At 31.8% G+C, this 27,882-nt stretch overlaps 1 protein-coding gene across 1 annotated transcript; it reads right to left on the reverse strand.

Moving 5' to 3' along the window:
• Positions 1–13,764: 13,764 nt before the first annotated feature.
• On the reverse strand, positions 13,765–23,586 carry LOC144556883 (putative disease resistance RPP8-like protein 2). Its single transcript, XM_078305370.1, has 4 exons — positions 22,925–23,586; positions 22,247–22,534; positions 21,302–21,796; positions 13,765–15,209 (listed from the first exon to the last, which is right to left on the reverse strand). Exons 1-4 carry the CDS (start codon positions 23,542–23,544, stop codon positions 13,889–13,891), a joined length of 2,724 nt encoding a protein of 907 aa, XP_078161496.1. The 5' UTR covers positions 23,545–23,586; the 3' UTR covers positions 13,765–13,888.
• Between the last annotated feature and the right edge of the window lie 4,296 nt (positions 23,587–27,882).

A 27,882-nucleotide genomic window follows, 5' to 3' on the forward strand; every position in this document is an offset into this window, starting at 1 on the left:
TCCGTCACAAAAAGTCACTTTTTTATCCTCGCGAAAGGTGTCTCATTCTTGTTGTGCATCCGATACTTCACCCAAGGCACTGTATTCATATCGGGTACGTATCGGATACGGATATGCACCCAATACAGCCCCGATACGAATCGGATACATCAGCTGGCGTATCCCTAACCTCTCGATAAGGTCAACATACGCACTCGATACGGTCAACATTCACGCTGATAAGGCTGGATACACTCCAAATACGCATCTAGACCATGAACTGCGACCATGAACCGCCCAAGTGCTCGTGAGCCACGTGTACACCGGCCAAAATGTGACTTTTTTTTTTTTTGCTGTCAGCGTGGATCTAACTCGGCCATCCCAATTTGGAGCCAAAATCTTAACCACTGCGCCACAGTGTTATATGTGAATACTACTGGTAATTATAGTATTTACAATGCACTAACATTAAGCCTGTGAATTTCCATACAAATTTGATTTAAATTATGATTATTTAAATACAATATATATATATATAATAATAGTATATATATAGAGAGGAAGGTTCAAATGCCTCTATTTTTTGTGCCTCCATCATGCCTCCATTTTTTAAAACTTTAATAACTCAAAATTTAAAATTTAAAAGTAAAAAAAAAAACCCGTTAGATATGATCTATGTTACTTTCTCAATGTGCTCATAAAAAATTATCACATTTCAATTTTGTTTTTATGTGAATCAATAAGTTCAAAAATCAACGTCTAGAAAGTATCCACATTGGTGCATTTTTTACAAGCTCTTGATAATAATCAAAATAAAATTAAAATGCCATAATTTTTTATATGTGCATAGATAAAATGATGTAGATCATATCCAACGGTTTTATTTTGACTTTTAAGTTTTATATTTTAGATTATTAAAGTTTTTAGAAATAGAGGCATAGTGGAGGCACAAAAAATGGAGGCATTTGAACCCTCCTCAGATATATATATATATATATATATATATATATATAATAGGCGTATTGTATCCTGGATTTTTGAAAATTGACGTATTGCCGTATCCGATACGACACTCGTACCCGTATCTATGCAACATAGTAGAGAAGTGATCTATGTTAGATAAAGAATCAATATTTCATGCATTAGTGTTTTCAATACATTAAAAAAATATCAACTTTTACAAATACCTGAAACAAACCTCCACATGCTATGAATGCTATTTTTTAGTTACACACTATAAACAGAAGGAAGCAACGCATGCTTAATTGCAACACGCCATGATCTTGATTAATTGAATTTGAATTCACATTAGAGTTTTAACAAAAACATCACTTGTCACAAGTTTTATTGAAATGTATATCTTTAAAGAGGAGGGTTCAAATGCCTCCATGTTTTTGTGCCTCCATCTCTCTCCATCATTTTCAAAGTTCAAACAGTCGATCCGAACTGCTCAATCACCTCCATACTAAAATGTGCTTGGAGACCAAATTTTATATTTTTAGAAATTTTTTTACTATATTTTTAGATAGGTACAAAATCAGTAAATCTGAACCATCTAAAAACAGTATTTTTGTACCTATCTAAAAAGATAGTAAAAAAATTCCTAAAAATATAAAATTTGGTCTCCAAACATATTTTAGTATGGAGGTTAGGTTGAGCAGTTCGGATCGACTGTTTGAACTTTGAAAATGATGAAGAGAGATGAAGGCATGATGGAGACACAAAAACATGAAGGCATTTGAACCCTCCTCATCTTTAAATCAATGGAAGATTTATTCTTCATCGAGTGCAGTCTAGTTGTTACAAGCTCGGCCCAGAAAAAATAATCTAAATTAGAATACTGAATGCATTTAGGAAATTTTAATATTTCACAATTACATTTTTCTATGAAAATCATGTTTAACTGTTTGAATTTTTAAGAAAAAGATATAAATTCATAACAAGAGTTGATCCATAATATGGATGTTACCATAGCCCTACTCTTCAGATATTATCGTGGACGTATTTAACAGAAAGGTATTTTAAAACGAAGCAATTAGTATGATTTATTTGACAAATAAAATTAAAGAAAAAAAAACTAATGGAAGTTTCAGCCTTGGTTCATAATCTTCCAATTTTTTCTGCCCCACACATTCATTCAGAACAGTGAAAAAAGCTGGACGCGCTTGTATTAATTGTGAGCACCTGTGGAACCCGTGACGCGTTGTCTGCTGGAAATTATCATCAACTTAAGTTTGCATGCTCTGCATTAACTCGCATATTGTGTTTATAATATAAACCTTCCGATTATAATTCGAATCAATCCGACTCACGTCTGTAATATATATTTTTTTAATATTCGTGATAATATGGATTGAATAGTTTGGATTCGTTGTGCAGAAAATCATAATTTAAGTTACAGCATCCAATAGAAATTTCATAAATTTTGGGGTTTTGGGGTTTTGGGGCCATGTGGAGTGTCAGTCATGAGTTATTTCATGTCGGCATCTTTTTGACTTTCAAATAAAAGTGGTGAACCATTATTTTTCCTTTTGCATAGAACAGTCGAGAATGACTTGGGAATTTTTAAAAATAATATTTTACGAAATGCATTCATAAAATGCTAAATTTTTAAAAACAAAGATATATTATTAATTGTTAACATTTATTTAAAAGATAAATGTTCTGATTCTCGAACCATTATATCTGAGCACGTCCCTCAAGTATTATAATAGAAAAAACCTTTCAATATTATATAACTTTCATTTTCAACGCTAATATCAAAACATTTAAAACTATATTTATAATATTTTAAAATATTACTCACAAACATATAAATCTCTGTCTGAAATATTTTCTTTTCCTTAGTTTGCGTCTTTCACCGTTGCAGGATTAAGTATTCTTTTGCATTGGCACGCATGTCTTACAATTCCAGAGTCGGATAATCGAGAGCATGTTCCAATTTTAACTATTGAACATGGTACTTGTAAATGCCTATTCCGACCACTTGACATAACAATACTTGATCTGTCATTTATTTCAATTGCGAGATCAAATTTTTTCGTATAAAATAAAGCTCTTTTATTTTATTCCTTTGATTATATATTTTGGAGACGGATAAAACATCGATCCCATACTTGCATGTATTGCTTGGGTAAATCTGGATGCATGAGAATAGTATTATTTCAAAATAATGTTGTTATTTTCATTTTAGAATGCAATTTATAAGTGCATATTTTTACTCTATATTAGAGATTTGGGTTAGTGTTATTCTAAATGTGCATGATAGATTGACAAGGGATTCATTAGTTTGCCTGATACTTATATGATGTAACTGTTTTAGTCTCGGACATGAAATACAACGGGTTGTCTTTTTTAGTAGTAGGCAAAAAGACAGCAATTGATTGTGTTTGTGATGTTGATTAACTGAATTCTGAAGCCATATCATAATATTTTATTGCTATAATTTGTTCTTTATTTGTTTCCTGGCTGAAGAGGTTACTTTTGCTAAGCATAATCTGCTTACTTTTTTTTGGTCAAATTACTAAATCAGGATACATTGGTTATAAAACTGATTCTTGTTTTTACTTCAATTGTGATATGATTCATGAGTATGAATGGCTGCTAAAACTTAATATAATAAGGGAGAGTAACTTGACTGGCTATTAAGTATTAACATTACTAAATTTAATGTCCTTTTTAAGCAATAAATTATATGCATTATGTAAGGTGTGCTTACGAAAAGGGCAAACATTGGAGCTAGATGAGATTCTGGTAGGGAGATGATTATGAAATTTCACAATTTTAATTGCAGGTTAAATGTTTCCAGCAGCTCCAATCTGGTACAGTAAGCTGAAAATTTCTTAGATGATCCCTCAATATCAAATTGAGACCTGAAAAGAAATCTCCAGAAAGGGATCATGAGTTTGCATGTACTGGAGCATGTCCTTTTGTTTTGTTTGAGCTTGGTTCCGTTTGAACTTTTCTTTTGAGGATAGAAGATAAATGTTAAGTTTTTATGGAGATTAAGTATATGGTATTTTTTATAGGGAAGTTCATAATTTAAAAAGTTTATACGGGTAGAGTGTGAATTGGTCACTGAACTTTCCTTTGAACTCTTGTTTGAGCTGTGTCCGTTTGAACTTTCCTTTTTTATATGGTATTTTTTTGAAAATTTTCCTCAAAAAAAAGGAAACAGCTTATATGTATGATGTGATGGAATTCCTATTTTCTCTTTCCTATCTCTCTTTTGTAATAAAAAGTTTACCAAATGTCAAATTTACCCTGATTCTTTCTTCTCGTTGTTCTCTCCATGGTTCCGAAAATCGGCCGATTCCGAGTTGACTCGGCAGAGTCGACTCGGAATCGGCGGTGTCCGAGCCGAGTTTTACCCGATTCTCGCGCCCGTGCGAGTTTTTCGGCAAAACTCGGATGAACAGTGCCGAGTCAGCCGAGTTTTCCTATTTTTTCGGCCGAGTTAGCCGAGTTTTACCCGATTTTGCCCGATTCTCACTAATCTGTGCGAGTTTTGTCCGATTATCATAGGCTGAGTTGTGCTGAGGAGAAGAGATCGGCCGGCTGTGACGCGCAGGGCTCAGTGTTGACTGCTGAGGAGAAGAGAAGAGAGAGTTGCGATGGGGGAGCTGATATGCGCAGGGCTCTGTGCTCCATGCTGAGGAGAAGAGAAGAGAATGGGAGAGACGCTGGGAGAGATGAAATGTCGGAAGGGTAGAGAAATGGAAATTTACAGATGGCCCCTCTACATTTTACATTTTTACTCTTTTTTTGTTTTACCCCAAATTAAAGATGAATTGATTCTGTTGATTGGTTTTCTTGTGACTCTACAGCGGAATTGATTAGACTAAAGTTAAAGATTAAAAATTGTCATTCCACCCGAAGCAATTGTCATTCTACAATTTTCTTGTGACTCTACAGCGAAATTGATTAGACTAAAGTTAAAGATTACTCTTTATAAATTGGAAAAGACCAAGAAGCAATTGTCATTCCACCCGTTGTACACTTTGCACACTTAGCTCATTTTTTTTTTGCTTCAGGTGCTAATTCAGGTACTCAAATTTTTCTTAGTATTAATTGTTCTCATCTACTGCCCTTTATTATTATACTTTTTGATTATTTAAGATGCAACTTGTATTTATATATGGTACATTTCCTAAAAAATGTGCAACTTGTATTTGTAAATTAGAAATCTGACTCATATTTTTTTTTCTTTTAAAATGTGCTCATAATTGTCCAAGATATATGGTGACAGATGCCTAATATATTTATTTATAATGTTTGTAATACATTATATAATTAGTAAATTATGTGAGTGTAATATTGTCTTAATTAACATAGTTTTTTTACAAATTATTTTTATCAATTTTTTCCTATTTTTTGGCTACAAAACAAGGGTTCTGCCAAAAAAACCCGAGTTACCGATCCGATTCATCCGATTCTAACTCGGCGATCAAAAATCCGATTCCGATTCCGATTCCGAGTTTCAGAACCTTGGTTCTCTCTCTATTACGGAACCTTAATCCGTCGAATTTCCTTTTGTCTAAATTTCGTAGCCTTTTGTTTTTGTGAGAAATTTGTTTCTGCTCGCTGAGAACTTGCTCTACTATCTGTGTAAGGAAATAAATCTGCTGTGATTCTGTGGGAATAGCAGGAACCTGCGATTCCAAATCTAACCTTTAAATTTTTTATATTTGAATCTCAAAGAAGATGATTTTTCTTGCATGAAACTCAAAGAATATTGAACGGATGGATTTGGAATCACAGGTTCCTGCTATTCCCACAGAATCAAGTTTGACAAATCCCTCGATTTGAAAATTTTGGATCATTTAAAATCAATAAATTTGTTCCTATCTAAAAAATAGTAGAAACAAATAAAAATAAAAAAAAATGCAAAAATTGGTCTGCAAGTACAATCTAATTTGGTCTGCAACAATGAATTTGTAAAATCAAAAGGCTACATTGGAAAGCCACTCAGACGCATCTACATTTCTTCACAGAGACCTACATCACCGACCTGACTTGGAGCATCGCATTATGATGTATCTTGTGATGGCGTAGTGTTGTATTGTCGTTCAACTCTTGTTCAGAAAAGAAGAGTTTGAATGGACCATCTTGTGGGAGACCAATGATGTGCTTTAGGATAGATATGGTGTACCATGCATCTCTGCACCTCAATTTCTATGAATGGACCTTCAAATAATTCCACAGTAATATGCAGAGTCCTAATTCGCCGGGTAGCCATCTGAAGCGTAGCATTGTTGTGTACACCACATGATGCAAGTGTTTGGTCATCGTGAAGCATTTTACGGGAAAATAAGAGACTAATTTCTTGACAAGAAGATATCCCCATTTTATCATGTAGAACTGGAACCTTAGTTTTGATTGCATCAATTGTATCGGTGTTTGTTACATTGATGGCTATAGTTTTTGTCATCTTCACAAAGTTCTACAGAATGAAAAGATTATTCATAATCTCAGAAAATTTAAAAACAAGTTGAGGTATATATGTTGTTTCTTGGTTGTTGTTTCTTACAAGTTCAGTTTGGATAAAAATATAAACTGCCAATAAACATAGTTTCAGAGTGAAAATAACGGTAACATATTAATTCTACATTCAATGAAAATAATGAATAAGTGAAGCACTAAACTAATAATTATGCAAGTACAAGAACAGGTAAATAGATAATAGAAGCTCAAAATAGGAAAAAAGAAAGACAAACCTTCCTTGACTGATCGCCGGACTCCATTCTCTGGCCCTGGTCGGCTATAGTTTTTGTCATCTTCACAAAGATCTACATAATAAAAAAAATATTCATAATCTCAGAAAATCGAACAACAAGTTGAGGTTTATGTGTTGTTCCTTGGTGGTGGTTTCTTACAAGTTTAGTTTGGATAAAAATATACAATGCCAATAAACATAGTTTCAGAGTGAAAAGTCTGCTAACATATTAATTCTACAGCCAATGGTATATAGGATGAGTAATGCTTCAGTAGTATGTATTGAGATGCTATTCATGGTTTGAGAAAAAAGATCTCTAAAAGAAGTAAAATTATTTTAATTGGCCCTCAAGATATAGGAGTTTGTTAACAAAACAAGAATTGGATGTACAAATAAGCATGCTTTAACTAATTTACCCTATTTTGATCAGATCCTTGATTTTCTACGTGCTTGTAGATAGAACAATATAGATCAAATCTATATCTTTTATGAGGAGGGTTCAAATGCACCCAAATTTTTGTGCACCCAAATGCACCCTATCCTTTTTCTCCGTTTTCAAAGTCCGAATAGTCAATCCGAACCGTTAGATGCGATCTACATATTAAGATGTGCTTGGAGACTAAATTTTATATTTTTTGGAATTTTTTTACTATTTATTAAGCCACTTTGAAAATCGCTGATCCAATGGTCCAGAAAATGTAAAATCAGCGATTTTCAAAGTGGCTTAATAAATAGTAAACAAATTCCAAAAAATGTAAAATTTGGTCTCCAAGCACATCTTAATATGTAGATCGTATCTAACTGTTCGGATTGACTATTCGGACTTTGAAAATGGAGAAACAAAATTTGAAAGATAGAGTGCATTTGGGTGCACAAAAATTTGGGTGCATTTGAACCCTCGTCATCTTTTATTATGTTAATTTGAGTTCTTGAAATTTTTCTACTGAGAATTTAACAAGAAAAAATGATCAAGAATGGAAAACTTGAATCCTCATCAAATAATGAATAAGTGAAGCAATAAATCAGTGTTGTAAATAACAGTATGCGGTCGTTGGACAGACAGGGTATCGCCAAGCGATTAATCGGGAATAATCAGGAATAATCGGCCATAATCGGAAATAATCGACCAATTAGCCGGGAAAATTTATAACGGTTTAGTTACTATCAACGACTAATCTGACGATTAATCAGTCTAAACGGGCTTTTTTACAACACTGATTAAATTAATGTTGCCGAAATTTTTATTAGTGTCCAAAAAATATTAAATTTCAAAATCTACACTTTGTTTGACAAGATTTCAAAAACTGCCCAAACCACAAACATATTTTCCAGTTTTAGCCGAATAACCGCAGAAAATGTTATAATTTTTTTTGTACTGAAATATTAGAACTATTTTATATATTTCTTGAAAATAGATGGAATACTATATAATTTGATTTATTAGAAAGACTGCGACAAATCACCCGGATCAACATTTTTCAGGTTAGATTTTTGAAGGCTGTAAGCAAACTTAAAATATTTCTTTGTGTGTCATTCGAAAAAATAAAAATGTTTTGAATAAGTTATTGATCACAGTTCAAAAGTCACTTCTAGGTAAATTAAGAAAATATTGTAATCTTTCTATTTTTGAAAAAAACTTTAAGTTATTTAATATCTTTGTCATTGTTGTCAGATGTTTTTTTTGTTTTTTTCAAAAATAAAAGGATTACAATATTTTATTTATATACCTAGAAGTGATTTTTGAATCGGAATCAATAACTCATATCAAAACATTTTTATTTTTTTTCAGTAACACAATTTTTTTTTACAGCCGCGAAAAATCCAGTTTAAAAATGTTGATCCAGATTATTTGTTGTAGTCTTTCTAATAAATCAAATTACATTGTATTCCATCTATTTTCAAAGAAATATATAAAATATTTCTAATATTTCAATACAAAAAAATAATAACATTTTATGTTTTAAACAAAAAATTTAGAACCGGGAATTTAGTTTCTCGTTCCGGAAACCCCAATTTTTTTTCCAGGTTTAGGAATGCCTAGAACCAGAAATTTTTTTTACGGAGAGTTTGTATGAAACTGGCAATTTAATCTCCGGTTTGGACAGATTTTAAAATTTCTCTGCATTGGGGGTAGATTTTGAAATTATTTATTAATTTTGGATATTAATAAAAATTTCGGCTAATGTTGCAAGGAGAAGAAGAGTAAATAGATAATAGAAGCTCAAATAGGAAAAAAAAGAAAGATGAACCTTCTTTGACTGATCATCAGACTCCATTCTTTGGCGCTTGTTGCTTTGCTTTTCTGGCATAACCTTCTTTGACTGATCGTCGTAATCCATTCTCTGGCACTCGTCGGTGTTTTCCTTGCATGGAAAAACCTTCTTTAGCGCTCGTCGTCGCTTTCTCTTCTTGGCAAAACCTGAGGATACAAATACAATCTTATGAGAAGAGAGATTTTTGAAATCACCCCAAAGTCGATCCCACAATATGAAATTCCATTTCAAGGGTTAATTATGTATAGTAATTATTGAGCCCAATATTTCGGCGAGAAAATCATTTCAATCCGGTCCCACTAATTATAGCCTTTACACGAATTTTTTTATAAACCATAATTAGAAAATTAATTTTTACTAAACTAACGTGATTACTTTTTTTTTTACAAAAAACTACAAAGACTGAAAAGCCAATTCGGTCCCATATTTTTGGTTTTTTTTGGGACCGAATTGACTATTCGGTTCCCACTTTTTTTTGTAGATTTTTGTAGATGCGGCTGTTAGTTTGTAATAATCTAGAAGTCAATAATACGATAAATTATCATAAAGCTTTGTTCATGAATTGAATGTTTATTTATATATCATTTTGTTGCCTTGAGTATTATTGAATTTATGGATCATTTCGAGTTCATGACTGAAATTGTGAAACTCCATAATATAGATAATATATACTCTTAAAAGGTCACTGACCAAAGTAATTAGCAGGAACACTAGTTACCGCGATAAGGTTAGTATGTGGATTAAAAGATGGTTAAGTTTTACAAACCACCTGACACGAGATGTCATTTTAATCACATAGATACATGTTCTAGGAACATGGTATTTGACAGACCCCGAATGAAACATTAAATAGAATTGTGTTCGTGTCATTTATGTTTTCATTCAGTGTCAGGTTCTACAGTATGAGGTATTTATCGTTCCCACTGAGAAATATGTATGTGTGATTGTTATCTACCGCTGTCCGTAAAAAGCAGTCATAACGGTAGCTTTTCCATATGTATAGCTTAGCTGAGAAGTGATAGTTTACCAAGAATACTATTTGTCCCTCGTATCTCTATACGAGATATAGCATCACTGGGCCCCTTGGTAGAGTTAGATTATCTGCTAGCGGTATAATTACAAGAGTAATTATATTTGATAATCTGCTCAAGATCAAGAAAAGATTCAGTTAGCAAGGATGACACACATCTACCTTGAAACTTATCTGATAGCTATGAGACAGAAGAACAGACACAAGTAAATTGTTTACTGGATCGTGATATTGTACAGTACAGCATCATCTGTGTAATTGGATGGTCATGATGTGTTGCCAGATGCCGCTCATGATTATAGAAGTTAAAATAGTTTTAACTCTATTTACCAACATAACACAGATCCTATTGGGTCACACCATATAGGAGTTAATCGGAGAATCTTATTGTGATTGATTATAAATTGGTTATGATCAATAGTAAGATGGTTATAATTAATTATACGTGTTATAATTAAATTATAAATGTTATGTAAAAATAACAAGCAAAAACATTGGTTAATTTATAAACGTGTGTGACACGTTATATAAAAGTTAACCGGTTAATTTATAAATGTGCAGGACACATTGTATAAATTACCGAAACAACAACCGCAAGAAAAATATATATAATTGTTCAGAATAATTATACGAATATTATTTGTATTCGGGACGAGGGCATTCGGGTCTTTTCAGATTCGTGCTTATCCACATGACACGTCATCGATCCTATCCATATGACACGTCATCAATCCTATCCACATGACACCTCACCCCCCTAGGCGGCATGCCTTGTCATAGGGGTATTTTGGTTTTTTCACACCATTTTAGAGGCTATAAATAGAGGGGTGCATGAAAGAATTAAATTGCAAATTCACTCATACCGTTTTGTGTCGAAACGGATCGGTATTTTCTCTCTTTCTCGGTTTCTCTCCCAAATAGTGTTTCGGTTGATAAAAGAAAGTTATACGTAGTTGACGTATAATCTTGCGAGTTGTTGTGAAGTATATTTACGGGATCGATGAATAGTGTTTTACCGAATTTCGCGGTATGTCAGTTTTGCATATTGATGAAACTGAGCAACCGAAAATTTGTGTTTACGGGTTTTCGTCTTTTTCCTGTGAATAGTGTTTTTGCAGAATTCCGCGTTTTACGGTATTTCTGGCAGAAGAAATAAACTGCTCTCTGGTTAGTCCTGGTGGATAACTGATAGAGGTATCACACGTGTGATACTCCGAGTCGATTCCTTCCCTGGTGAGGCTCTACTCGCTCGGTCTGCATTCCAACTGTGATTTGGAAACAAGGTATAAATATGCTATATTAATATATTTAATTGGTAAGTAGATTAAAGTTTTAGAAATCAATCATGGAGTAGATCTGTAAAAATGATTAAATTGGGTTTTGATGCTAAAGGAATACTGAAGGTGGACCGCCTTGGAAAGTTTCCTGACATACCCCGTTTAATCCTGAGCTTAAGTTGGCCGTAGAAATTTTTGTTCTACGGTCATTCCGCAACTTAAGCCTAAACGGGTTTTTGGTTACAGCACCGTAAACCCCAACAGTGGCCACAGAAAAATCGAGAAAAGCCTGGACCAAATAGCCAATTCGGTTCCTTGTGGTTTTGAATTTTTTGTGGCCGCGTGTTGGAAAAACTATGATTTAGGTTTTTGTTTAGTGTAATTTATGTTTTTGTAGTGTAATTATTAGAATTTTTTAGTTTGCATGTAAAATAATTTATGACATTTTTATTAATATCCAACTTAAAATACAAATTATCAAATTTAAAATACATATATTGAACAATCATAGATAATTTCAATGATCTTTGAATAATAAATGAAACCGTAATCTATTAAAAAAATAAGCAAACACACACAATAATTGGTAAATGCATTTTAAAGTTATCAATGTTTAGAGAGCATTGGCGCGTCATCATTGTTTTGGCAATGAAACATCGATGCACTTCTGTCCTTGTTATTCCGGGCATAAATGATCAGTGCGTTATCGGTGTTTTTGCATGGAAGCATCGTTTTTTTTAACATTAAACATTCATAACTTTGGCTAGAAAAGTCAGATTTGCACGTATGACCCCAATTCAGAAAGGGGTGATGAGACAGATCTGGATTTTGACTCATGGATCATTCACGGGCATCCGACGGAATCAGAATTGCAAAAAAAGTCATTTAGTGATCAGTTCAAGCTTTCTATCAACGGTAGACATACAACGACCGGTATTTTGTTTAGTGTAATTTAGGTTTTCGTAGTGTGACTATTAATTGTTAATGTTTTTTTTAGTGTAATTTAAGTTTATGTAGTGTAACTATTAATTATATAATTATTTAGTTTGCAAGTAATTTAACTCTTTGCATATAGTATTAATCAATTGTTGAATGATTTAATGTTTTTAGTGTAATTTTGATTTTTGTAGTGTAATTGTAGAATAATGTAGAGTAATAGAATGAATGTTAATATTTAATTGAATTTGCATGTCATGCATGTCAATATTTAATTGGATTTGCATGTTAATATTCTTTTGGAGGGAGAAGAAGGGTATTTAAAAAAATATATACATTGGACTGAAATGCCAATTATGTCCCAGCTGAAAAAAAACAAAAAAAAAATACATGGGACCGAATTGGCATTTCGGTCCCAAAAAAATTCGCATTTACACTAGCGGCCGAACTATATAGTGGAAAAATATGTGAAATAAGTGGGGACCGAATAGCCAATTCGGTCCAAAAAAAAATGCGAGACCGAATTGGATGTCGATCTCTTTGCTGTCTTTGTAAAAAAAAAAGTAATCGTGTTAGTTTAGTAAAAATAAATTTCTTAATTATGGTTTAAAAAGAAATTCCGTTTACACAACAAATTCTCAGCGAGCAGAAACAAATTTCTAAAAAATAACAAAAGGCTACGAAATTTAGGAAAAATAAATTCGTCGGATTAAGATGTGATCAGCGTATATTTGACATTTTGTAAAGCTATTATTACACAAGAGAGATAGGAAATCATACATAAGTTGTTTTCTATTATTAGTATGTATTCGTACATTGCAACAGAGGTATATTATAAGAGAAGAAAAAAAATATTTTTATAAAAAGAAAAGTCTAATGAAAATAATAATTATTCAATATGAATAATATTAAAATAGAGTGGTTCTAAATTTAAATTATAAATAAAAAGTCAAGTAGTATAATAAAATTTAATGAAAAATAACGTCTTAATAGTAATTATATTATACATCTCGTATTTACCAGAGGGAAAAGAAAAAATCACGTGTTAGTGTAAAGGATATAATTTAGTGGGCCCGGACTGAAACAATTTTATGTATGTGTTTGACAATATATGTAGTTAAGGATAGATTCAAGTGAAGATATAAAAAAATTAATGATTTGATTTAAGTTTTTTTTAATGTAATTTGAATTTTTTATATATAATATAAAATGATAAGTATTTAATTAAATGATTATAAAATTCTCAGTTAGTAAATAGTTGACTCCATAAGAAAACAAAAAAATTATTTAATTAAATTAAATTATATATGTTTAGTATGATGGAATGGGGCAGTTATTATTTAGCAGTAATTTTTTTATTGAACCAATCAAAACAAAAAAAACAATGTGTGAACGTAAAAAAATGAGGGAAAAGAACGTAAAAAAAGTAGCATATATCGACAGGTCAGGTACATAGTCAAATATATGTTTCTAACTGTGTGAAGAAAAATTACTAATGCAGGTCATATAAAAGTAAAAATTAAAAGAGAACAACTTATGGAACATTCGTACAAGCTGAAATTATAGTACGTATCAATTGAAGCAGTACATAACACCAAAAAGTATACAAGTTCAAATAAAATGTTATAAGAAGCAAACCAATTATAATTAATAAATAAATGAACTGGGATCAGAGAAGCTACAGTATATGAATTTTTACAGAGGGAATATGTTTTATTTTCCATTGGTCTTCTTCTTCCAGTCTTAATTTGAACTGTTCCACACAATATATAGTTAACTCTTGAAGGTTGACCAGATATTGCAAGTCAGGAACTATCTCCATCATCCTGTAATCCCATAGCACAAGTCGGTTGAGCATGGGCATAGCACCCTCCTCTATTTTCCATTCCTCCAAATAATCTACACCAAGTCTCAATTGTTGCAAGCGACCAAAACCTCCCCTGGAGCAGATCATTTGGTTTCCAGCAACTACTTCCATGAATGCATAATCTATATGGAGTACCCTGAGGTTTGGCAACTTCTCTAGTTGGGGCATCGGGTCTTCCTCTAAAGCAAACCTATCCCATCCTCCACCAAGTGATAGCTTAACGAGATGTGGTGGGAACAGGGTACAATCACCAACTTCTTTCCTGGGCCATTTGCCCGTCTCTAGGCTGAATGTGTGCAAACTGTTGTGGCTTCTGAAGGCTGAGATGCAATCTGAAAATGCCATTGGATTGCTGTCGCTACATTTTAAATGCAGAGAACTCAGATGATTTAGGTTGCTTAACAACATGATCAATGGTTCCCCTGCAACATCCTCAGGTATAACAATCCCCAACTTACGAATATTGGGAAAGTTAGGCAGCTCTGCAACCCAGTCTTGCCTGGCTCTCACTCCTTTTAAAGTCAGTAAACTTTGCAAGTCTGCTGCTGATGGTGGTCCCTCTGGAGCTACTTTACAGAAAAGACAACTATAGAACTTGATATGCCTCAACTGTTTGTTACCCCAAAAGGACTGAGGAAACTTGTGTGCCCAGACTTGACTTTTACAAAATGATGCACACACCGTTTGAAGATTCTTCATATAAGCTAAAGGAGATCTTTTAAAAAACCTATTAGTGGGAAGAAGCTCGCAATACGAACCCCCATAAGGAGAAAATCGAAACGCGAAGTACTTCAAGCCCTTCAAACGGTGTGTCCCATGTAAAGGTTCGTTTGACGCTTTCCTAATGTGTAAAACTCGTAGCGCTCTAAACCTATTGAAATTTGGTTCATCTGCGAAACTTAACAAAGAGCGAAGGTTTGTGGAAGCTTGTTCTATCATCTTATCCTCATAACCGTGAAGTGCAGCACGACGTGAACTTGTTCTACAACTGAAGTTGGTGTCATTCTTCGAGACCACCGTCAGAAAATTATCCTCCTTGGCCTTTTGAATGGCTAGTTCCCGTAGGAGATCATGGATATGACAATGCTTGATTTTACCTATGCAAGATCTCTTTGAGACTTGCACCATGCACCTGTTAGTTACCACAAAAGTTGAATTGAATTGGATCATTCATTTAATTAAATCCTAATTGCAGAAATTAAATCGAACTTATGCAGCGAATAATTCTGTTAGTATTAGTTCTTTCTTTTATTGTTAATAAGAGTTTTTATTGACCATAATTATTTATTGACGCACTTTTCGTTAGTGGTAATTGTTAAGAATCATATATATTCGATCGTTACATGATTCGGAAATTGCAATTAGACATTTTCATTTAAATTAGGAAGCTGATATGAGTATCCGTGCTACAGTACCCGCACAGTACCCGCACCTAATCTGCCATAACTGTTTGTGGGGACCAAACTGCCATAACTGCACTTCAGATCTGTAACTTTTTTTTTAATATTAATAGTCAAATCTTGAAGTATGTAGTCCAAAGAACACAAGTATTTATATCTATATAGTAAACAATGTAAATGATAAATTAATTATTTTTAAATAATCGTAACCGCACTTTTTTTTAAAATTTCTAATGTCGTACCCACACCTAAACTGCCATAATTTCTTGTGGGGACCGCAACTGTTCCAGATCTGTAACTTTATTTTAAAATATTAATAGTCAAATCTTGAAGTATACAGTTCAAAGAACACAAGTATTTATATCTATATAGTAAACAATGTAAATGATAAATTAATTACTTTTAAATAATCGTACCCGAATTTTTTTGAAATTTCTGACGTCGTACCCGCACCTAAATTGCCGTAATTGTTTGCGGGGACCGCAACCGTTCCAGATCTATAACTTTTTTTTAATATTAATAGTCAAATTTTGAAGTATATAGTTCAAAGAACACATGTATTTATATCTATATAGTAAACAATGTTGTAATTTTTACATAACTGCTTGTGGGGACCTAAACTGTCATAATGTTGTAATTGGATCCCTCCTCTTTTTACATATGACACTGAAAGTATTAATATCTAAATATTGAAAGTATTTATATCTATGCACTGAAGTATTTATTTTTATGAGGTCAACTATTTTTGTTAGATAAATGTTGACGCGGAATTAGTGCCGAGGCTTTGAAAGGGTGCTGCTGGGATTTTAGAATAATAATTAGTTAAGACTATATAATATCTTTTTAGAATAATAATTAGTGGACACAATATAATTAGCGCGGGTACAGAAATAATTATTCTTTAAATTATACCTTCGCTAAATTTTTGACTGGATATTATTAATTTAGAAAATGTAATTTTGTAATTTAATTAAAGGTACAATAAGGATCATCATCTTTGGAAAGAAATCGAATAATATTGGGCCTAAAAAAAAAACTAATGTTAAATAAAGAGCAATAAAAGCAGTGTTGTAATGTTGTAAATTTTGATTTTGTAGTTTAGAATATATATTTAAAAATTAAATAATTATTACCTTGTAAGTTATATTTTATTTAAAGGTAATAAATTTATTTTTAAACATCAACAGTTTAAAGGATTTCATTGATGGAAAAGAAGAATAGTCATGAAATAATTGGATTCTTTGTAATAAATTTATTTTTATACATCAACAGTTTAAATATTTACTAATTGGATTCTTTGTAATAAAAAAAAATTTCGGGCTATCAGAAAAAAAAACTTCCAGGAACTTCGGTGAAGAATAGTCATGAAATAAGCTAATACAATCTACGAAAGGATAAAAATAGCAATTAAACTCCCAAGATTACTTCCTCTTTTGGTATTTAATTGATTTTAGATTTAATGGTTTGCTTTAAAGGGGAATTGAAATCTGATTTCTAAATGGATATTCCAGATTAATAAACTAAAAAGAAAAATTAGTACTCACCGCTGTACAGAGAAAAAAAAAAATACTAATTGAAGTATGACATAATAGTAAAAATTTGACTTATGTCAAAACAAGAAATTAAATAAGTTTGAATTTACTATGTTATAAATTAATTATAACGTTTGATATACTTAAAAAAAAGGGCTGGAATCTCAAAGAATTATTAGAACTGGGTTAGGAAGATTACAAGAAAAATAAAAGAATCACAAAAACTAATTGAAAAATAAAGCAATTTTAAAATGAATTAAACTTCTGGAACTTAGAAAATAAAAAAAAAAGTTTGAAAATATTAAAACAAAATTATGGAAATAGAAATCATTAGTAACATGGGGAAATCTTGGTTAAGAGCGACAAGCTCGTCGGAGATTATTGTGAGAGCGGTAATTTAAAATTTTAATTTGGTTAAAGGAATTTGATTGAAGACCCTTATGATTATTGTCATTAATTGAAACATGGAAGGGATTTAATCATTTAACAACATTAAAAAATTGTGGGGGGTGAATATTCTCATTGAAATATGCTCCTTGTACCATTAAAGGATGATATATATATATATAGAGATCAGCTACGCTATTCCATGGAGTAAAACACGTTGGTGCTCCATGACACTATATTTTTATTTTGAAAATTCAAACGACCGATCCGAACCGCTCAGCATGATCTCTATATTGAAATGTGCTTGGAGACCAAATTTTACATTTTTTGGGATTTGTTTTACTATTTATTAAGCAATTTTGAAAATTGCTAATCTGATGGTCCAGAAATTTTTACTGTTTTTTACTGTTCACAGCAAAACAACAATTTTCAAAATTTCTTAATAAATAGTAAAAAAATTCCAAAAAATGTAAAATTTGGTCTCCAAGCACATTTCAATATGGAGATTACATCTAACTGTTCGGATCGGATGTTTGGACTTTCAAAATGAAAATACGGTGTAGAGTACAAATGCGTTTTACTCCATGGAGTAGCGTAGCTCATCTCTCTCTCTCTCTCTCTATATATATATATATATATATATATATATAATATAGGAGTGTTGGCTAAGGTGCTACATGTAGCATAGAGGGCTTCGTGCAATGATTCAATATTTAAGTTTTTAAAATCTTAACGGTCAACATGATCTCCATATGAATATGTCCTTGCAAACCAAATTTTACATTTTTTAGAATTTTTTTTACTATTTTTTTAGATAGGTAAAAAATCACTTGATCGGAATGGTACAAAATTTTCAGATCATTGGTGACATGAGAAAAAAAGAAAAATAAAGGATGATATATATATATAGAGAGAGAGATAAGGGATCTACTTACATCTTTTTTAGTGACACCAAATTATACTCTATATTTTCAAAATTCAAACAGTCGATCCAAACTGTTCAACATGGTGGATATATTAAAATGTGCTTACAGATCAAATTTTATATTTTTTTGAATTTTTTTACTATTTATTAAGATGGGTACAAAAATTCAATGGTCTGAAAACAACGATTTTGTAAAATACTTAATAAATAGTAAAAAAAATTAAAAAAAAATGTAAAATTTGATCTACAATCACATTTTAATATATCCATCATGTTGAAACGGTTTGGATCGACTGTTTTGAGTTTAAAAACTTTGAAAAGGTAGAGTGTAATTCGGTGTCATCAAAAAATGATGTAAGTGGATCCCTCCTCATATATATATATATAGAGAGAGAGAGAGAGAGAATTGGGCTACGGTGCTATGCGTATACAGTGTCGTTCTGTGCTATGCTTTTTTTAACCATCTGATGATAAGCTTTTAGCAGTGCAAGAAAAAGTCGCTAGCTGGATCAAGAAATAGAGACGGAAAATTATATGAATATCCCTCCGTTAGTTTTATTTTTATAATTGGAAGTCCCTCTCTTAGTTAGTGTTATGCAGCAGCTATTTTCGGGAGAATTTACAAATTGCCCATCTTCTAAAAAGGATCAATCAAAATACTTTTTAACTAAATTTTTTGACAAAATGTCCTCGTGGGCCCCAAACTTCCATTCCCTTCCTCTCCCCTCTTCAAGTTTCTGATCTCAAACAACTAATTAATTTGAAAACTTTTTATCTTCGAAAGAGCATTAATTGCTTTGGCTTGATATCATTAAAACCCTTTACTCATTTTTAATAGCATCATTTTGTAATGTTAGTCATATAATTTATTAGTATACAATATTTCTAATGTCTTTTATTTTAATAAACTTGACAGAAAAAAAATATTTCTAATGTCTCAAACGACTTACAGATTTGTACAATCTTATATATTCAGTATAAAATTTATTTAATGCAAACAACTTATATTTCTCTCTAATGAAACATGTTATTAGATAAACACGTACATAGCATGGCATTAGTTTATTTTGTAAAATATTTTAACATCTTAATCCTTTTAATAATCGTTGTAATACATAGTATTAATTTATTATGTAAAATATTTTGAATTAACATGTGAATCTTTTCAATAAAAACATTATACATATAGTTTATTCAGTAAAAAAAATTTCCATAATGTGGCTTCCACGATAATAAAAAAATTAACACATTACATACTAAGAATAATTAAGTGAGGTGTCATGCTTAAAAAAATGTACTAATTATGTATATTTTTAAAAAAAATTAAGCAACAAATGAAAGTTAATCATTCTAATAATAAATTAAAATACAAAGAGGAAAAAAGGTCAATTCATTTTTTTTTTTTGGAAAAACAGGGGTCCAACCCCTATTTAGATATATATTAATTGAAGTTAACAGGAGTTTTAAATTACATAACTAATACAAATAGATGCTCATAACAGATGAGCTGATTTAAAATGATTGAAGTAAAACAGGAACAAACAAAACAAACAGAAAAGCATAAAAAAAGAGCCCTGATTTGTATTCTTGTACCAGTCGCTAGTGTTAGCTCTGACTTGTATATCTCAGTTCATTCTAATTTTAATCCATTAAATCATTTCTCAAAAGCAACAGCATTTCGAGAGGATTGACAGGCAAATTTAAAATTGTCAAATTTATCATGGGTTAATAGAAATATCCCCTGTAATGGCTAACCAAATTTCAATATGAACCACATAGCAGTTATGCAAAATTTTAATTTCATTCGTTCTTTGTTTGAATTTGTTGTTCATTTGTAGCATCCACCGTCTTATATTTATATATGTTTCAGAAAATTTGATGTTAATAAAAATGAGTAAATTATTATAATGAGATGAAGCTAATTAAAGAAATTAATGTGCTTTCCAAATTAAATAGATGTAGGGATCCGTGAAGAGAGAGAAGGGAGAGAGTAACGTGGAAAGAGAGGGGGAGAGGAAAGGAATGAAAGTTTGGAACCTATAAGGGTATTTTGTCAAGAAATTTAGTGAAAGGATAATTTGTTTGATCTTTTTCAGAAGATGGGTAGTTTATAAAATTTCCCGCTATTTTCCTATCCCTCCGTTAGTACTTTTTTCCCAAATTAAAAACAGAAAAAGAAAAACAGATCGAGAGACCAGTCCCTCACCGCCGGCTACTCAGCACCCCGCTCTCAAGTCCCCCCGTGCCCCTCACTTCCTGTCCGTCGATTCCATCCCTCACCGCTATCGCTCGCCCCACCCTACTAGCCGCTCTTCTCCCTCTAGACAGATCTCTAACTTGTACCAACAACTCCAAAAAGACTTGTTCAGAAAAATTTGAGAGATATGGAATCAGATAGAGAAATGAGTTCTTGCCTGATCCAAGAAGATCAAGATAAACCTTGATTCAATTATAGTGACGATAGCTTTAGAACAAATGAGAGATTGTGATCAGAACCTGATGATTCAAACCAAGAGAGAATGCTGACGGAGAGTCCATAGTACACTTTTTTAATGTTTTATGTCTCCGTTAGACCCATCCAGCAATCTAGTTTTGCATGAATCTCAAAGACAATCTGACAGTTGAAAAGTCCGTAGCACAACACGACACTATATATGCATAGCACCGTAGCCTAACTCTCTCTTTATATATATCGAATTTTTATTTGATATTACTGTGATTAACTAATTCGTGAATTTATTGATATGCATTATTATAAATAAGAGGATATTGTAATTGCATGTTACTTTGGTTGCCAAATTTATAATTTACCAAAAGTAATATAGAGATAGACATGAAAATTGTTTGGCAAAATTGCATTTTCAATATCATAATGTGAATTTGATGCTTAGAATAAAAAACCATCCATGTCTATTAAAAAGAAACTGGAAAGACTATATGTACTTGATAAGATAATTTAATGATAATAAATATAAAGTACCTTTGCACAAGTTCTTCCAAATAGCTTTCAGCAATGTCCTCCAATGATTTTATCCCCTCTTGTTGTATAAATCCTTCTGCAATCCATAATTGAATAAGAGTTGTTGCTTTCATTTGATAGTCCTCAGGAAAAACACCAAAATACATGAAGCAAGGTTTGAGAGCAAATGGCAGATCCTCATAACTGGTGGATATAACACCCGTGAAGATGCTACCATCAATCTGCCAATCCATTTTTTGCATCATGTCATCCCATGTAATGTGATCGGGATTTTTTCTTGATAAGATTCCGCCAAGCACCACCAATGCTAGAGGCCATCCCCCAATTTTTTGGGTAAATTGAGTTACTAGGGGAAGTACTTCATCGGGGCATTCATTTGCAAATCGATTGGGAAAAACCTTCTTCAACAATAGATGTTTGCTTTCATCTTCATTTAAGGGCTCTATCTTGTATGGGATAGATATAATGTCGGCCTCTTCAGCGAGCTTAATGAACCTGATATTAATCAATACACAAAACATAAGAAGCATATTTTATGAGAAGGAATCACTTGGCAATGGTTATTTTGACAATCTTAACAATAGTTCATTCTTTTTTATAAAAATGATGCCAAATTGAAAATTTTAAAGATTAATTTATAGATATATTAATTAAGGGACATATATACAGTCTAACAACCATATTTTATGTAATTCAAATTATTGTTTGAAGATACATTGATCAAGGGCCGTTAATTTCATACCATGACATTTTAAGTTATTTGATTTATGGTAGAACATACATCAAATCTTATCATATTTATATATATTATAGGTGGATAATATAGATCATGTCATTATTATTGGATTTCAAATTTAAGATTGTCAATATAAAGACTTCTTATATCTTCTCTTGAGTAATTAATGTAACACTATTTTTTTTACAATAAAAAAAATGCAAACAAACCTGGTAGTAATTAATACTCGACTTCCATTATTAGCATTAGGAAGAGCAGGTTGAAGTTGGGTCCAAATATTATTGCTTGGCCATAAATCATCCAATACAACCAGATATTTTCTCTCTCTCAAGGATTGGTTAATCTCTGTAAGGAAATAATCTTCTCCCTTATTATGCCTCTCCGAGTCATGTACCTCTCGAATCTTCTCTAGCATCTTCATCAAAATATCGATTAGCTTGTATTCTTGTGAAATAGTTAACCACATGGAAATGCCAAAGTGACGTTTAACTTCATCACTGTGAAATGCATCAAATAAATTAATTAGATGGTTTGTATACAAGTAACATACTTATACATATAAGTTGGAAGTAAACACAAATTAAGATTTTACCATACTACAGAGCTTTCAACACTGACAGTTAAATAATTAAATTTATTGTTTTACAATAGTTATAATTATTGAATTGTTTAATATTAAAAAAGAGAGCATGTTAGAAGTAATATGACACATTTAATTTGCGATGATTTGTCCCTCCCTATACAATTATTTTTATAGTAAACAACCATTTTAGTTTATAGCATTATTCTCTTCAGGGGAAAGTTACCAAATTAAAAATTAAACTATTTATCGTATGACACACATTTTTTAAAACAATGAATTTGCTATGTTGTTCAGCAGTAGTTACCTTTTGTACGCCTCTTTTGCAAGTGTAGTTTTTCCTGATCCACCGGCCCCAACAATTGAGATCACAGCTCGCCTTGTATCTTTTGGATCAATGAGTTGGTTGACAATTGTTTTCTTTTCTTTGTCGAAGCCGACAACCTCCATTTCATCTATGTCAGGATTAAAGAACGGCCTTATAGGCAGCTCGACAGAGGCCCCACTACTAGTTTCTTCAAGATCTAATCCGTACTTTTCTTTGTTATCTTTGATTTCACTGAGCCTCTTCTGTATCTTGTCAATCTCACTACCAACTTTGTGTTCGGAAATTAGTTTCATGGGCATCTTGCCTATCCTTTTGAGTTTGTTGCAAAGGCCTTCCTGTCTACCTCCTCCAACCTCAACCAAAAACTTCTCTAATACATCATCAATTAAATACCCAACCTCTTGAATCTCATTCACCCATGTTTTTACCCTTTCATTTTTGTGGTGTTTTGCGTCTGCATCTTTCATGAAAGATTGGATCCAAGTGAGGTCGCGTTGAACCCGCTCGATCTTGTCACGTACCCCATAGAGAAAGAGTGCTTCCTGAACAACCGCATCGGCCAGCTTGCCAAGAACAAGGTTCACGATAGTCTCAGCCATCTTTTTAATTTGTAAAAAGGGTCACTGAGTAGTTAACGATATTGTGGACTTTTAAGAATGACAATAGATGAGAATGAAAGAATGAAAGAAAGATGTGTTGTTCAAAGAGAAAATACGTTCCGAGAGAATAAAAAATGATATAAATCTTATCACGGGTGGGGATAAAAAATGTGCGAATATTTTTTTTCTAACTTTATATTATTGAGGAGTTAGGCGAAAAGTTGTTGTCCCAATCACACCCACTGCCACTCGAATTCACGTCACCTAAGGTAACAGAATATTTCTTTTTGGATTTAAACCGTTCGATCAGAATCTGATTGGGCCAGATTGGTCTGTGTTCTGATCGGACGGTTGAAACCTAAACAGAAATATTTTGTTACCTCAGTGGAGATGAATTCCAGCAACTTGCAGACGAGTAAACGACTAACTCTGCGGAACTGAAAATCCTCTACACTCTAGTTGATTCTCGATTCGCAAAAAGTGATTGCATGAATTGTTTATTTAAGATTTTTTTATTAAGAAATAAACTAGTGATGTCATTTAAACAAACATACATATAATTACACTTTGTTTTAGCTATGCATGAACTGAAAATCCTCTACACTTTGTTTTAGCTATGCATGAATTGTTTATTTAAGATTTTTTTATTAAGAAATAAACTAGTGATTGCATGAACTGAAAATCCTCTACACTTTGTTTTCGCTATGCAATTTCATTTACAGATGATGATGCTCTTACTTTACTGGTATCTTTCTTATAATGGTCCGCGTGATGAAGAGAATCATTCAGAGAGTCAAAGCAGCAGAGTACCATCACAATTGTTTATTTCAACAAACATACATATAATTACGTCTAAGTGGGTCTGCTTGATCACTCTCCTTGGTACTGCACATAATACATATAGATGAACACAATTAAGTTTTTGGCACAAACCTATATAACTTTTAATTGTACACTTCACATCTTCACAATATATATGAATATGAAATCCCTTCTTTATTTCCAACGAGCACATATATAAATCTCACTTATTATTTATACACACATATATAGATACGATCCTTGTGTTCTTCTTAAATTCGTCTGACTCTTCTTGTTGACATTTTTTTAATTAATTTTATTTATTTTTTCTGTTATGATGCAGCTAGCTGGTACGGTTTTTGATTTGGAAACAGATGCATGCAGATTCCAAATCAGATATGCATATGAATTTGGATAATTAGTTATGATGCATTTTCCAATTTTTGGCGACGCATGAACAATTCCATTGATTTCTTAATTAGTTTGACACTGATCTCAATTTTTTCTCCAAAAACTGAGAGTTGGATTCGACCATTGTTTTTTTATTTTTATTACTACAAAGGATTATGATCGAACAGTGCAAATCTGAACTCAAAATTTGAGTTCCTTCAAAAGATCCAGACTCTTTCCTACAGTGCTTTTTGTTACAAATCAACGAATTTAATGAAAGAATGTATTATTAATTATTTATCATGATTTATATATTTAGGATTTGATATATATATAAGAGTTTTTACATGATGTAAGCATACGTTGAATACACTTTCTAATTTATATATACTACAACTGGCCGATGCAATTTAAACGACTTTGAAAATCACTGATCTAACGGTGACTTAACAAAATAGTAAAATCAGAAGCCACTGTTGGATCAGCGATTTTCAAAGTGGCTTTATAAATAGTAAAAACATTCAGAAAAGTGTGAAATTTGGTCTCCAAGTACATTTTAATATAAAGATCACATCTAACGGTTCGGATTAACTTTTTAGACTTTGAAAATTGAAAAACGACTTAGTTGCACGGGACCTCAAAAATAATCGATTTGATATTAGCCAACATCTACACACACACTATTCTTCAGATACAAATAATTAAAACTTAAAACCATATTTGAAGCTGCATCTGTACATATATTCAGATATTGGATATCCGTATCTAATTTTCAGATACAAACTCGAATACGGTCGGATAATATCCAAACCGTGTGCACCACTAGATAAGGTCACTCTAAAAGACAAGGTGGTGGGAACCAACTATGGAGAAAATAATTTTGGTAAGGTCACTCCAACAGAGCAGGTGGAGATCAGGAGGTACCCACATTATTTATTAATTTGCATGTCGGATTCACTGTCAGCTTGCATTAACCCTTCATTTATAAATTCTTTTAAGTAATTAACGTAAGTGGTCCACAAACATTGCCTATCTATCATTTTGATATTAAAAGTTTCTAAAAAGAAATCATGATACTTCAAACTTTGTATATCAAATCATTATATCCAAAAAAAAAAACCAACACTCTTTTTAGTATGAATGAGATAATGAAAGAATGTATTATTAATGAGTCTGGCTAGTATAACATCAGTGTCATTTCAGCCTATATAACACCAAGTCAAGCTAATCTACTTCATTAGCTGTGTGTTTACATCAAAATTTATAATTTTTTAAATTTATTTATATCAAGTCAAGCAGTCAAATGTATGAGTTTTTAAGTTAATTTTAATACATTCATTTTTCAACATTTTTACCGCTTGATTTGATACTAAAATAACTAGAAAATATAAAAAGATTTGCATGTAAACACATCACTCATAAAGTAAATCGGTTTGAACGGTTTGAATTAGTCGTTTGAAGTCTATTCAAATGATTTTAAAGTTAATGTCATATGATACCGATGTTATACTAGCCAAACTCATTATTAATTATTTATCATGATTTATATATTTAGGATTTGATGTATATATAAGATTTTTTACATGATGTAAGCATACGTTGAATACATTTTCTAATTTACAATTTAGTCTATTTTTTATAAGCTCTCTAAACAGATAAGAGTATATTTTGAAAAATATATACCACCCGGTTATCCTGAGTATCTTTGGATGGTTTATCTCGAATTTGAGGATTATTTTATGATATGTAAGTGATGGATCTTCTGATATCCAATGCAAGTATATGAAATTTGTGGATTGTTCGATTAAAATATATTAAAAACATAAGTTTGGAGCCTACTTTCTATAAGCCTATTTCTTTGTCAGGTAGATTTCTTTTTAATTCATTCAGTGCTTGTTAAAAAAATTGCAGAGTTTTATGATTATTAAATGATTTTATGATTTCAAATAAGTGAGGGGCTAAATGTAAACGTTTCAGTAATGTATCATCAAAATAGAGCGGTAAGAGACACAGTATGTAAAACTTCTCTGCTAATTTCTCTGTATCATCAAAATACAGCATTATACTTCTTTACTTTTATAGATGGAAAAACGAATTGCATCATCATGTGTTTGTCTTGGGGAAGCTCGTGCGGTCGTCCATTTAGCGAGGAAATAAGCCAATTAAATTAAGAATAAATCCCGATGGAAATACGATTAACTACACGTGGATCGACACAGAAAGTTAAGAAAGAAAAGAAGATTACGGGTTGTGACGTCACTGAATTGTCAATGATTTCTATATCCATAATTATGCATATAATGATATAAACCTCTTGTGGATTCCATAACATATATCAAACGCAGTGACAAATGAATTATTCGGATTTGGTTCGGTGAGGTTAAAAATTTATGATTTAAAAATAATTCGAGTATAATTCGAAAATTATTTGGAATTATCTGTATCAGAGATCCTGCAAGAGAGCAAAAAAAAAAATCGAGAAAAAATTTAGAATAAATTTGCGAATAATTCAAAAAATTCATAAAATTCATGAATTATTCGGATTTAATTCGGTCAACTGAATAAGACGGAAAGAAAAATTAAAATTATTTTCTCTCATTAATCATCCAAACATAAAAAAATTAAATATATTAATTTTTCTTTCTATTTCATTCCATTTCCTTTTACTCGCTCTCCATCCAAACATGGTGTTAATAGATTGTGGTGGACAAGTGGTTAATGCGAATGAAACATTAATTATTTTTTATTTATTACTTTTCCATCAATGTGTGAACTGTGATAGCATCGTTGCGCTCTGAAATCGTGGTGACGACTTGACAGCGAAGTCGGTCAACAAATCTTATCTTGGATTGTAAGGATTTCTTAAATTTACTCCATTTCATAAAGAAAGGAATGTCCAGTTAACCTCTGAAAAATTATATGTGGTTGGTTTCTCTAGTACTGGTTAATTCGGAGAAAATGATGAAAAGAATTTTGGTAAGGTTAGGATTGGATAGTGGTAAAACCATATTCGGATATGTTTCTATTTTTCGGATACGGATACGGATACAGATTGGATTGAATATTATACGAATATGGATACATATCGAATATTAACCGGATATTGATACATATATCTAATTTTTATAATAGCATTTAACGTAAATT

The sequence above is a fragment of the Carex rostrata genome, chromosome 7, assembly GCF_964058835.1.
Source record: "Carex rostrata chromosome 7, lpCarRost1.2, whole genome shotgun sequence".
In the NCBI taxonomy this organism is placed as follows: domain Eukaryota; kingdom Viridiplantae; phylum Streptophyta; class Magnoliopsida; order Poales; family Cyperaceae; genus Carex; species Carex rostrata.